At 34.2% G+C, this 14872-nt stretch overlaps 1 protein-coding gene across 1 annotated transcript; it reads left to right on the top strand.

Annotated features, from left to right (window-relative positions):
- Positions 1 to 11697: 11697 nt before the first annotated feature.
- On the top strand, positions 11698 to 13970 carry LOC111994527 (peptidyl-prolyl cis-trans isomerase CYP20-1). The gene is made up of 7 exons (XM_024026417.2): positions 11698 to 11848; positions 12037 to 12115; positions 12334 to 12381; positions 12508 to 12531; positions 12906 to 13088; positions 13214 to 13289; positions 13703 to 13970. Exons 1-7 carry the CDS (start codon positions 11783 to 11785, stop codon positions 13839 to 13841), a joined length of 615 nt encoding a protein of 204 aa, XP_023882185.1. The 5' UTR covers positions 11698 to 11782; the 3' UTR covers positions 13842 to 13970.
- The last annotated feature ends 902 nt before the right edge of the window (positions 13971 to 14872 follow it).

Raw genomic sequence — 14872 nt, 5'->3', positions numbered from 1 at the left:
TTTAATATGTAATATAATGATGCGACATGTTAGGATTAGCAGGATAAAACTTGAGTTTTACACTACATCCTTATAGAATTTAGTCTCATTTAAAAAAACATTAGCCAAACGATAGATTCAAGTGCAAAACTCATCATTTCATTGTTTCCAAAAAAAAAAAAAAATTTGTCCTATAAAAAAAATTGTATTTAAATTTAAATTCTCTTACCAAAAAAATAGTCCTTATCTCTTCTCTATGTATTAAGAGGATTTAGAAAGTTAGTTATTACATTTTTGACTTACAAAAATACCTTTAATTTAATTAACTTATCCTTATTTTTAAAAAAAAAAAAAAAGAAATCGACAAAAATTAATAACAAAAAAGTGAAAAAATAAAAACTCTCCACAATCCCCACCTACTACTAAAAAAGAACCCCACCCACGGTTTCCTATATAAAAAAATTTAAAAAAAAAAAAACTATCATATATCACATTAAAAAAAAAAAAAAAACATATTTCATTGTTATTTTAGTGTTATTTTTTAGAGCTAGCTTTTTGATACTTTCGGAATCAATGAAAAATTATAGGCAAAAATTCAAAACTGATTCTCTAACTTTTAGTATTTTTTCATTTTAATTTTTTAACTTTCAGTTTTGTCATTTCAGTTTTTTAACTTTCAATTTTTGTCAATGTAGTATATTTCATTAGAGCTCAGTTAGCTACTACCATTAAGGGTGCTGAAACAATGCCATTTTGGCTTTTTGGCTTTTTTTTTTTTAATAAATTTCAAAATTAAAAGAAAATAAGAAAAATCTGTATAAAAAAAATTTTAAGTTGAATGACGACGTCGTTCCCCTTCCCTTGAAATCAAAACAAAGATGAATAGTTCTCAACCAAAAGACTTCAAATGTTGCTGTGGGGGGAAAAGCCCAACTATACGTAGTGGGCCTAAAGCCCAATGTGAAGGTTATTATATGTCTGAAGAGGCTAAAATTGTCGAGGGGTACTTCGCGTGAAAGAAGGATATATGGGGATGAAGATACTTCGTCCGAAGAAAGTATCAGTGTTCCGAAAAGATCATTATCCTCGGATGTAAAGATTCTGGGTCATATAAATATCTGGGGGGGTTCGAATGAGTTTACTAGTGACTTCAACAGTCTAGATAAGTTTTGGACACGCCTGGAGATAAGAGGAATTGAGAAATATCTAAAAGGAAAAACTGTCACCACCGCATTAAATGCACTGCAGCAACTTTTCTAGCCGCATTTATGTGGAGAAGACCCCTTAACAGGATAATTTCAGCTACCGCCACTTACAAAAAGCTGAGGGAGATACATGACATGACATGCACTCAAACAGCTCAAACAGGGAACTAGATGAAGAACAAGTGGACGATGGAGATGATGGGGGAGGATGCTATATAAAGAAAAATGGCCCCTAATAGAAAGGAGGGAGAAAAAAAGAAGAAAAAAAGAGAAAAAAGAGAAAAAAGAAGAAAAAAAGAGAAAAAAGAGGTTTTACTGTAACCCAGAGAATTGTAACCTGTATTCAATTTATCATAAGTTTTTTCGGACTTGAACTTACTTGACTTTTACGTGTATTTTCATGTTGGTTTATACTGGGACATTGTGATCAACCGTTATAAGCTCCACAGTCAACCTAGCTTTATCATCTACACTCTACAAATTTAGTGTTTTTGGGATTGGGCCACAAATCCTAACCTTACAGTTGCTATTTCTGAAGGTAAGAATAAGTCCAAGATGTTCCCAAGGAAGCAATGTAGGAGGTGGCTTTGGAAAAATGATGACCTTCTCGATTAAGAAATCCATCACCTTCTCAGTCTATCTCAGTCTCAATCTCTCTATCTCTGCAAATCAGTCTTCATCTCGGTCTCTCTCTCAAACTTGGTCTCTTTCTCAACTCTCTCTCTCTCTCTCAAACCAACCTATTATCCCCAATTTTACGTAATTAGGGATTTGGGCGTCATACCATCGTGTTCTTTGTTTTGATTTTAGGGGAAGGGCAATGAAGTTAATTTTTATTTTTTTTACAAATTTTTCTTATTTTCTTTTAATTTTGAAATTTATATATTAAAAAAAAAAAAAAAAAAAAGCCAAAACGGCGTCGTTTCAACACCCTTAACGGTAACAGTTAATTGGGCTCTAACGGAACACTACATTGAAAAAAATTGAAAGTTAAAAGTCTGAAATGACGAAATTGAAAGTTAGAGGATTAAAATAAAAAAGGTTAAAAGTTAAAGGGTTAGTTTTAAATTTTTGCCAAAATTATAATACTAATGAAAAAAATAAAAAAATAAAAGCCTCGAACAGGCGCGGTATCTACAGTTTTTTAAGTCTTTTCGCGGGCAACATGAAATTGTGGCTCCGAGCGTATTGCATTCGCGCCTTCCTTTAAAAAAAAAAAAAACAACAACAACAACAACACTAAAAAGGTCGAACACAAAGTTCGTCGTTGATTGAGAGAGATCGACATTGGCGACGGCAATGTCATCGCCGAGAAAAAAGCATTCTAATGTATATAAATACACACTCAATCGAACCCTAAAAGTCTCCGTAACTCATTTTCCTTTACTCTCTCAGCCGCTTCACCAGCGCCACCATCATATACTGAGGTAATCCTCTCTCTCTCTCTCTCTCTAAAATATAGAAAAGTTACATTCTTTTACCTTAATTACTCTTTTTGGTTGCTGGGTTCTCTATTTTTTGTCGTTTGTCCTTGTTTTCAGTGAACAACAAAAACTAGCTAATGGGTATGTGATTTTAGTCATAAGTGTGAAACTATGCAATGTGTTTGTGCTCTTTATATCATTATCTTGCTGACTTACTTTGTAATTCTTTTGTTTTGATTTTTGGTCTGTCATGTATAAATGGAAGCATGTGTNCAAAAATATGATAAGTAGATACATAATTTTGAGTGTGATCAGACAACCAAAAATCAGACAATGACAAAGCGGCCTGTGATAGATTGATCGACATATGTCTGAAGAACGCTCGATCAAAGGAATGAGTCACAAGGTGAATTGTAAGCCCCAACGACAAAGGAACGAGCATTTTCGGGGACTAGCCCACTTCCCATTACTCAAGAGGGCAATTGTCTGGTCCTCTTTCATGTGGAATCGGTTTAGTTAGATCGTACCCAAGCCCGCCTCCATTTTCTTATGTGAAAGAGGTGCTTGTTTTATGAAAGTTCAACCTTTTTTCTTCGATCAGAATACATATGAAATCAAAAAGGCCATCATTAAGGCAAACAATGCAATAGCTTCGGTTAGAGCAAAGCCCAAAATGGCATAACCAACCCCTACTCAGTAGTTCCGTAGCAGGGTTTTTCGGACTTAGTACGGTAAGACCATTCAATTGTGATTTGAACAAAAAATGAAAGTTAGGAGAAAATTAAAGAGCTCAACAACCTTATAAACCTGCTTGGAATTAAAATAAACTTGGCTAGGTATCAACTGCTCTAATCAAATTTATCTCACTTTTATTGGTAATTATAAATAATATTAAAGTGATTAACTTTTCTTTTTTTGAAAATCTAAAGTGATTAACCATGATCATTGTTTTCTTTGCTTGTAAAAATGAATCTCAATTAATTTCTTCAATTGTTTTAGTTGTTCTCTATTTCGATTATTTATTGAAAAAACTAGACAAGGAAATATTCTAAATGGGTTGAATATTTTATCCCTTTTGAGGCCCTTTTCATGATCAATATGTTTTTTATTTTCAGTTCAAAGGTTTGATATTCACCAGTTTGAATTTTTTCTTGAAAATGATTTTTTCTCTAAAGTTAAATAATGTTCTATACCTTTCTTACTCTCAAACTTTATTTAATAATGTTCGACTTCTCAAGAAGTTTTTAGTGTCACAAATTTGTATCATGGATGTATGGCATTGTTGAATCCATTACTCTATTTCTACGTATTTATCGCTCTTGGACTTAAATTATTTTATTAGGTAAATTACAAAATTGGCCCTTATCCTTTGCATCGTATGTTATTTTGGTCCTTAACTTTTTTAGTGTTGTGTCAATTTACTCCCTACCATTATTCTTTGGATGGAAAAAATTGATGTGTCAAATAGAATAATAAAAAATTATTTTTCATGTCATGTCAATTACCAAAGGTATCGCAAACCAAAAAAAAAAAAAAAAAGGAAAATTTCACTTACATACCCTAAGATTTGAGGTAATCTCAATCAAGTCCATAACATTTAAAAATAGACCATCTTAGTCCCTATCCTAAAACGGCTTATAATGTCGTTACATATTCTCTCCTCCCTCTCATCCCTTTCCCTAAGTCTCTCTCTCCCCTTTCTTTGATTCTTAAAAATTGAAGAACATGAACTTTCTCAGTAAAACAACCAAAAGAAAAAATGCTTAACCACTAACCCTGTAAAACCCACAAACCCAATGACCACCGACCACTAGCAAAACCCACAAACCCAGCAAAACAATGGCATTAGTAAAACTCATAAACCCAACAAAACAATGGTATCAACAAAACCCATAAACACCATCAACAAAACCCATCCACAAACCCAAAACTACTGACTACAGACAACCAACATTAACAAATTCACAGACATGTCAAACCCACAACATCTTCATCACATCTCTTTTCTGTGGCTTTGTGACAATCTGCTACTAACCACCCCACAACAAACCCAGAACCAATGATCCAAACCAAATCCCACAAAACTCCAACACCCATACAAAAAACCCAAATTCTTTATCATCAATCCAAATCAAAACCAACCCACTACAAAAGTAACAAAACCCACCACCACCAAGCCATTATAAAGATGAAGAAAGAGAGACGAGAGAGTCAGAAGTTATGGATTGAGATGGTCAAAGTAAGAGAGAGAAGAGAAGAGAGAGAAAATAGAAATCAGAGAGCGAGGCGAGAGGGTCAGACGAAGAGAAAGACAAGAGAAGAGAGTGAAAATAGAAATTGGAGAGAGAGGTGAGAGGATCAGAGGAAGAAAGAAGAAAGAAGAGAGAGACGAGAAAGAGAAGAGAGCTCTAAGAGAGAGAGAGAGAGAGAGAGAGAGAGAAAGAGAGAGAAACTAAAAAAAAAATAAAGGCATTTAGAGCATTAGCATTGGAAAATTCCAATGCTACTCTATTTTACAATTCTAAAAAGCCACTTTGTCATTATACCATACTATTTTACAATACCTCTACATCCCAAACTTCTACTTCCATCTTTTACTCATTAAAATAATATATCTACATAATAAAATAATATATTTCAAAATTATATCTTTTCTCTCCCATCTATCTCCTCTCTTTACATAATAAAATATTTTTTTTTTTTACAATACTTGCTACAGTGCAATTCTATGTTTGGAATTGCACTGTAGCAGTATTGCAAAAAAATTTGCAATACTGCTGTTTAGCATTCCCCAATGCAGATGGTTTTGGGGCTTAAAATTCTAAATTTTCCTTAGATTTGGCATTAGCATTCCCCAATGTTAATGCTCCAAGCCATATGGGGTATTGGACTGAGATTATCAGTTTTTAAATATTTGACTTGATTGTCACTAGCCCAAACTTCAGGGTATATTTGTAAAATTTACCCAAAAAAAAACCACAATCATCAAATCAAATTGCTTTTCTCTACGAAACCTTCATTTTATAGGAATAATTCTCAACAATCATCAAATCAAAGCAAGTTTCCAAGAGTTGATATTTTCTTTCAATCATTCTATCAAACACTTCCAAGACAAATTCATAAACTGCTATTCTTAGATATCTATTCAGCAAAAATTACTTGTTTTCATATTATACTGAATAAATTCCTCATCCAATAATGACTATTTCAATTGTGAGTGAGAAAGTGACCAATTATAAATCCAAAAAATGAAAAGGTTAAATTACACATGAACAGATAAACAAGGATTTGAAAAATCTTTTCCACAGCTAGGAATCTGTTACAAAAAATAGATAAATTTATAATCTTCCCTACAAAATCACATAATATTTTCTTTTTGTTATGCCCCAAACCCAACCAAGAGGGCTAAGTACGCAACAACAGCCACACACTTACAAGGTTTTTAACCTTACAAGCATGCAAGGCCTTCAAAGAGCAATAATAAGCCTCAACAATTGTCATATTTTAGATCAAATCCAATTAAGCACAAAAGTACGAAAATAATAATAATCTTCCAACATCACTAAAAATAGACTAAATCTCTTAAGAGTCTAAACAAAAGATAACTTTTGAAACATAAAAGTCCAAATCTTATTCCAACAATTCCTAAACTTCACTCATATGCACAACCCAGGGAAAGCCCATACACATTCTATTCCTCAGGATCAGGATCTGAAAGGGGAAGGAAGAGGGGTGAGTTGACAACTCAATTAGTAATCAAATCCTAACAAGCTAAAACAAGCATATAGATTGATAAAATAATACTTGTTTATAAGATCAAATATTTCACATATGTCAAAAGTTATAATATATTGTGGGTTTCAAAATAAACATAAGAAGTTTCATAGACTTAAAATAATTCAAATAGTCAAACAAGTTCATATTCTTAACAATTTTTTATGACTATATTCATACTATATCCCCATAACTAGGCATCAGATTTAGATGAAACTAGTTCCATGCTAATGTATATTCCCTAGATGAAACTAATTTTAGTACCAATTAATGATCCCTATTGGTTGGGTACCAGATTCATAGCATAGTTAGATTTTCCAAAATCAATATATATAGTAGTCAAATAAATTTATGATGATTCTTATTCTTTACTTTAAATCAATGTAATTAAAACAATTGAAATAAAATTGTAACAATTGTAAAACAATATTCAATAGCTAAAATGCAGTAGTATAAGCAAAAATAAGCCCATTTGGAAATAAGGTTACTTATTTCAACTAACACACCACAAATGAATTTCTCATTAACCCTTCCTCTAAAATTATTAGATATCACCTAAAACAATTTTTAGGTACCATTTACTCAACAATCAAATAAGTAAAGAAAAACTTATAACGACACTCAGCTACTAGAGAAGCTTCTAAAATATCTAATTGATGATGTTTGGAAAATCAGTAGACTGGATGTTTCGGACTTGAATGATTTGGAGGGCCTGAAAAAGGAAAACAAAGAATTAAAGGAGACCGGGGTTAACCAGCCACAAACCCTCCGATGATGAAGTTAGTTTCTCTCTTCGAAATCTAGAATTCCAAATTTTTGGGACTTGTGTTAAAGGGAAAAACTTACCTTTATTTGTTGAGGATAATTGCTTATATAATGCTATGGAAGCGGTTACTTATCTTGTAACTTCCCTCACATTTGTGGAGGTCGAAAGATTTGGAGTTAACCTTTATAATTGCCGTGGAAGTTATATTTTCTAGTCTTATTTTCCATAACTTTCATTGGGAGCGTTTTGTAGTAATGAACCTCGATTTTTACTTGTGTTCCACAATAAAAACATGGAGGTCATCCAAAGCATAGAGAGAGAGAGAGAGAGAGAGAGAGAGAGACATGCTTTGGGATGTATGGAGGTCGTCCAAATAACTTCTTGGATGGCCGACCTTATCTGGACGAGCATTTTACATGAGGTTGTTTTTCCATTCTTGTCTTGGACAACCCTCATGGATGAGTTTAAAATTAATTTTATAATACACCGTCACTAATAAGTTTCAACTCTTATCTCACACCCAAAAATCCATGTATTTATAAATATACTTTCTTTACATTTCTGCAGCCACTAGTTTCCTAGCGATAAAGCCTATAAAATGAATATAGTGTCAAAACCAAAATTCTTAGTATTATACTTAGGCCTGTCCACGGGTCGGTCCGGGTCGGGTTTGTGCCCAACCCGAAACCGACCCGACCAGATCGGGTCTTCCAAATTTTAACCCGCCGCCGACCGGAGGGTTGATCGGATCAGATGGGTCGGAGCTTCCACAGAGTTCGGGCGGATCGGTTGGGGTTGATTATTTGGAAAACGGCGAGAATCCGGCGAAAAAAAGATGAAAAACGGTAGAACTCCGGCGAATTTTTTTTGAAAAACAGTAGAAATCCGGCCGATCTCTCCAGATCTAGCGAGATCTTGGTCATTTTCAGCAAGATCTTGGCTAGATCTAGCGAAATCTCGCCGGATCTAGCTTAAATCTTCCCAAAAAAATCTCGAATCTCGCCGGAAAAATGATAGGCGGTCGGATCGGGTTTCTCGGATTTGAGAGAAGGAGATCCGACCTCCGACCCGTTGATCTCGGATTTCGGAGAATCAAATCCGTCCCTGACCGCCGGAGCAGTCGGTTCGGTCGGCGGCGGGTCGGGTTCCGGTCGGCGGCACCGGATTGGTCGGTCCGGCGGGTCCTTGGACAGCCCTAATTATACTTATGCTAGAAAAGATAAGGCAACGTCACTTGTAATAAAGAAAGCAGATTTGTACCCATTCATGTATGAGTAAGCCACAATACTTTTCACTACTTTTGTCACATTTTTCCTATATGACACATTGTAAGAGGCGCAAATAAAATAGTGAGTCTATATAAATTCATAATTCCAACACTCATAGAGCACCAGATGACAAAATTGTAGAATTAATTATAGTACCAAGCTTACATGTATTTCGAAATCTTCATTCTTCTTCCCCCCCCCCCCCTCTTTTTTTTTTTTTTTTGTTTTTTTACTCATGACGTCAGACTTGTGATAACTTTGTCACCTTAGATTTTATAGCCTAGACTAGCAGACTGTTAGTAGTCAACAATTTTAGTAGATTATTGGTAGACCATTTCTTAAAGAAGAGTCTTCGAGTCAGTGCTTGAAAGAATCTTCACACGTCAAGCACAAAAACCCGTAGTTTCTATCACAATTAAACGCAATAGTAGACATCAAAGACAAGAATTACATTACCGAGAAAATGAAGATATAACACTCAATTCCGTTTGCATCGTCAAACTCATCAGATATTTAGATAATATCACTGTTGGCAAAAATACTCACAAATTTTTTAAATTTCATATAAAATTTAAATTTGATAAACGATGAGATTTTTTAGGCTCTTATTTCAGATATCTTTACTTGAATATATTGAGTAATCCTTTCTCTTTCTCTTTTTCCCTCTCTCTCAAAAATATCAATAGTTATTCGTTGATTTAATTAGCTTATAAATAATTAAGATTTCAACCTTATTTTCTAAGAACTCTCTTAGTAATATTAATTATAAAATTAACCCCATTTTACTTAAATAGCTCAACAATTTACATCATACGTGCAAGTTGGAATTGAGCTTATGTAGAGAAATAAAATAAGTTATCTAACAGTACATTTATATGAAAAAACTTGAAAAGATGCTAGGTTTAACATGACACTCGAAAAAAAGAAGAAGAAAGTGATAGTAAGCACATAGAAGGACATGAGATGTACATGAAAAACCATAAAAATGGATGAAAAACCACAACGTGAGAAAAAATGAAATGTTCTTGCTCTGCTCAGATTGTATTGTATGTGAAATGTAGTCAATCTCGTACAATAAGAATGTTTTCCTTCCTATCTTATCAACTTTCTACTCTCGTCTACCAATATCTCCTTGGGTTCTCACCCTTAAAATACAGTTGCATGTTCCTCTTATAATCTAAGGAATATGGCTGAGTACAAGGACAAGTGTCAAGTCATCATTTTCTTATCTTGGACCTTTCACAGCTGTGAGGTTATCTGTTGACTAGAGGATAGGAATTGCACCAACATGGCATTAGGACCCGTGGGTAGGCGACTTTGCCACTGCTTGGGAGACAAGTTCTTGGACATTGAGAGGCACATCATGAGTACTGTGATTGATTCATGTGCCTCTGAGGTGGTCCAACATGCATTCAACCAATAAGGGGTGTCCTCATAATTTCTGACCTTAGAAAGTCACTATCACCCTTTTTGTGAGTGCTTGAGTACCATGTCAAGTACATATCTTACTTCCTTTCCAAGACAGTCACACCTTTAGCACGGACCAATAACAAGATCCCTTAGCCAACACTTCCTCTTCCTTTGCTCACAGTCATTCCACGTGTAAGGTCCAAATTCAACCACATATGCATTCTCTCATGCCTCAGTGGTGTTATGTACAAGTAGTGACCAAATTGACATAATACCGAAATGTTAAGGAACAAATTGACATATGGTACGAAGAATAGAACCAACTTTGTAATTAACCCTATTTTATTTTATAAGCACATAGTCATACTTTAATACAAGAACTAGCTAAGTCAAAAACTCATAATACGCTACCTTGGATTCTATTCTAAAGGGAAAAAAAATAATTAAAAAAAGAGACAATTTTAAGATTTTTTTTTTCCCCTCAATATCTTCTCCTAGGGGGAAAAAAAGGCCTAACAGAATTTTCTCCCTAAAATATGTGACATTTATGAGGAAAAATAACCGGGAAGGGTTTTAAAAAAAAAAAAAGATAATGAAAATTCGTGTTCTTTTATTTTTCTTTCGATTTCATCTAATAGCAAAAAAAATGTGCGTTCATGAAGTATCTTAAATAATTTTTATTCTTTAATTTTACGATCCATTTTATTAATAAATTTTAAATATGTTATTGATTTTTTTTTATTAGTTTACATTTGATTCTTAATTAAGTTATGCATCACAAGAGCATAACTCTAGATTATTTTAATTATTATTATTTAACTTGATATTGTTTTGAAACTATATGAAAATATAGCATTTTATTTAAAATCATGTTTCCAAAACACGATTTTAAGTGTTGTTTCTTAAATTTTGGTTAAGTTAACTGAAATTGTTTTTTTAAAACAAAATAATAGTAAAAAAAACTACACCCCCAAATAGGGGTGTTTGTGATGCGGTGCAGTATGGTTTTGGACTATTTTTAGCACCTTACTTTGCGGTGCGATTTATCTAAAACCAAAACTTTATTTTTGTGGTCACTTGTGCGGTGCGGTTTAGAGTTTAGCCAAAACTACAACCACATTACACCTCATTTTTGCAATCATATATGCGGTGCAGTGCGGTATATAAGATGCAGTTTGAACGGTTTGAAGTTAGTATATATTTCAAATTTTAGGCTTTTTCTATTTAGCCCAAAACTAAGTTTTTTCTTTGTTTTGGGCCAAGTTTTAAACTATTAAGCTAGTTTTTCTTTATTTTGGCTGGCTTTCCTAGTTAACACTTGCTAGGGTTATCAAACTTTTTTTTTTTTGGTTGAAAATTAAGGTTATTAAACTATTAATAATATATATAATATTAAAAATCAATAAATATATAAATATATAGAGAGAGTGTGGTGTGGTATAATTTGTGTGGTTTTCTTATTATAAAACCGTAAACTACACTACACCATGCAATGCAATGCAAAGTTACTTATGGTGTGGTGCTGTTATACTATTAATATTAAAAAGATATTAGTTTACAAATTTTGCCCAAAGGATGCTATTATTTGACAAATATGTTGATGATGAGGAGGAGGGTATGATTGTCTCAATAAGCTAAAGCCCATATCACTAGCGAATACTGATTGAGAGGCTAAAGGTGGCCCCTCATCCAAATTGGCCCATTTTCTCACTAATCCAGACAAAAGCCCAAATTGGAAAAATCGCCAAGCCTACACTCTTCAAGCAGTACCAACCAATAGAAACGAGCCTAAACACACAACAATCTACGTGTCAAACGTGAATTGGACAGTGATACCTGTTCCAGGCTCCTTAAAAAAAGTTTCCGACAAATAGCATCTACATCCTCACCTCAGTACTTATTAGCAAACGGAAAGCGAAACTGTGAGATTATTTGCGGCGGAAGAATATCAACGCCATGGCCAGAACGACATCGTTTCTCCTTTGTGCTTTCGTCCTCTTCGGAACCCTAGCTCTCATTCAGGTCAGGTCAATTCTTTTTTAAAAGAAAACCATTATTGTTTTCATTTCTCTAAGTCGATTTAGTTTCCTCTATAATTTTGATCTAATAATGTTTTTATTAGATCAAGATCGATGATCGATCTAATAAAATATTATTATTCATTCACATGTACTTATATTTATGGATGAAATAAATGATTGATCTTTCAGGCTAAGAAGTCAAAGGAAGAGTTGAAAGAAGTGACCCATAAAGTTTATTTTGATGTTGAGATTGGGGGAAAGCCCGCTGGTAATGCTCTATACCGTTACATTTCTTTTTTGTAAAAGAAAGAGACTTGCTTTGTTGGAAAAAAAAAAAGAGGGTATTTTACTTGGATATTGTAGAAGTATTTTGCTGTGAGTAATGGGTATCAAAAGTTGTGAAATTTTAGGATATGATGTTGTTAGAGGAACTGTGATAATGGTTGTTATGATACTGTTTAATCTTTATGATCTGTCATCTTTCAGGTCGAATTGTGATGGGTCTGTTTGGGAAGGCAGTTCCAAAAACCGTAGGTATGATTGTGTATTATCTGTTTTGAAAACACTGGATTAGATGATAGATACATACAATACATTATCCTTTCAAACTTAATACGTTATATGATTATTGACTTTTGCACCCTTCATTTTGGATTGCAGAGAACTTCCGAGCGCTGTGCACAGGTGAGACTGTGACCTCAGCCTCTTTCCTATAATTTTTTGAGATGTACCGATCGTTATATCTTTAGTTTATGTTCAAATCAAATTGCTGACTCTTGCGTATTCTGCTTCATCTGTAAATATGTTATGTGGTGTTTTAAGTTTTCGGGTTCATCATGACCAATGTATTAAAATTAGACATAACAGTAACACAATCTCAAATACAATTACAACCAAGTGTGTGCGGTTGAAAAGTGTAAATTACTTGGGAGATACTGTAGGGAAAAGTATTTAGATATTCCCATCCCCTTTCCTCAACAATTTGAAAAAAGAGTTGTAGATTTATGAGGAAAGTAGTAAGGGTTTACATGTGGTTTTTTCTTTTTCAATCATTTCAGGGGAGAAAGGTGTTGGAAAGAGTGGAAAACCACTCCATTACAAAGGTAGCACATTCCACAGGATTATTCCCAGCTTCATGCTCCAGGGAGGTGATTTCACACTAGGTGATGGAAGAGGTGGAGAATCAATCTATGGGGAGAAGTTCGCTGATGAGAACTTCAAGCTAAAGCATACCGGACCAGGTACGAATAGCACCCCCCCCCTCCCCCCCCCCCCCCCCCCCCAAAAAAAAAAAAACCTCATTTTTCCCCCAAATTTATGTAATCACGATAGTAACATTTTTTTTTCTCCTCTTTCTTGTGTACAGGGCTTCTGTCAATGGCAAATGCTGGCCCTGACACAAACGGTTCACAATTCTTTATTACAACAGTGACAACTAGCTGGTAATTAAATGTGCCCTCAGATTTTAAGTGAGAGAAAACAAATCGTCTAATATGCATCTTATGTTATTTGTTGTGAAAGATTTTTAGTCAAAATGTTCTCTCAATTTTATCTGTTTACTATTTTCTGTGTGATGCAGAAAGTGTAGTGGATTCAAGGTAGTTTATTAGACATGGGTCAGATCAGCAGCATTATTAATTTGCACTTCTAGCACTCAATATTAACCTTTTTTTTCTTGACCCTCGCAACTTCACACATTTCCTCTCCTTTTATGTGTGTGTGTGTGTGTGTGTGTGAGAGAGAGAGAGAGAGAGAGAGGTAATTGTTGACATGGGATGTTTCTAAATATCCCAACCATGCTATTTGTAGATGCATATTGATTTATCAATCCCTTTATTTCCTTTTGTATTTTCAGGTTGGATGGTAGACATGTTGTGTTTGGAAAGGTGCTGTCTGGAATGGATGTTGTTTACAAGGTTGAAGCTGAAGGAAACCAAAGCGGCACACCCAAGAGCAAAGTCGTTATTACAGACAGTGGTGAACTTGATGCGTAATTTTCCTCGTTTATTTTCTACCCACATATTTAGTAACATCGTATTCCCCTTTCAGTTAGGTATGAGACTTTTATTTGAGGTATTAATGTAAGAAAAGATATTTCGTATTTAAGTTGTTCTTTTTCCCCATATTTTTTCCTTGTATTTTGGAGTAATAGCTTTTTTTTTTCTAACGAATGAGAACTTTATTTAACCAAAGAGCAGAACAGTTTATACAAGCAGTAAAAACAGCTGACAAGAAGAAGAAATAGAAGAACTGCAAAAGGCAACATTCAACAACCTAAACTAGCAATGAGATTTAGCAAAACTGAATTAGTCAATTTCCAGATACAACACAAGGCTTCATTTTGAACAAGTCTCTAACTTTGATTATACTTGCAAGTCAATTTCTCACATCTGCCATGATAGTCTTTAAGATCTGCATTTCATTTTTCCCTCTCCCGTTAGGTACTCTCTTCCAGGGGGTAACCAACTTCTATCATTGAGCACTCTCGTTTCTATCCCCCCAAATATGGTAAATGGTAGCAGACCAGATCTATTTGCAAATAGAATGCTTTTCCCTTTTACCTTGATTACAACCCAATTTAGCTCAGAATTTCCTGCTAAATTTTCAAGTCAATGAACACTAAAAATATAAATGCTCTCCTTTTTTCATGCTGCTCCTGTTGAAAACACAGAATAATAATCCTCACCTCATCAGGCCATTCTTTCCCTTGTAAGCAGCCTATCCTTAAATCACCAGGTAAGAGAGGTTGACATAGCTGGCTTCTTATCTGGTTTCCGAAGTTCCAGTACAGTTAAATCTACTAATACGTTAAATCTGCCATTTGCGGCAGGGACCAAAATCCAAATCCAGCTGCAGTTCCTTTTTGTGGCCATCTCTTGGTCACATTTAATTATGATAATTGATTGATGTATACGGGGAAGAGGGATTTTATCATTTTATGTCGTGAACTAGGTTCATGTTCAAAGTCATTTTTCGACATTATGAGAAAACATCTAATGGAAGTGCGTCTTTTTTCCACATTGTG

This window comes from Quercus suber, unplaced genomic scaffold (genome assembly GCF_002906115.3).
Source record: "Quercus suber isolate HL8 unplaced genomic scaffold, Cork oak 2.0 scaffold_208, whole genome shotgun sequence".
Classification (NCBI taxonomy): Eukaryota; Viridiplantae; Streptophyta; class Magnoliopsida; order Fagales; family Fagaceae; genus Quercus; species Quercus suber.
Note: the sequence above shows the minus strand (reverse complement) of the source record. Positions and strands in the feature narration are given on the sequence as shown.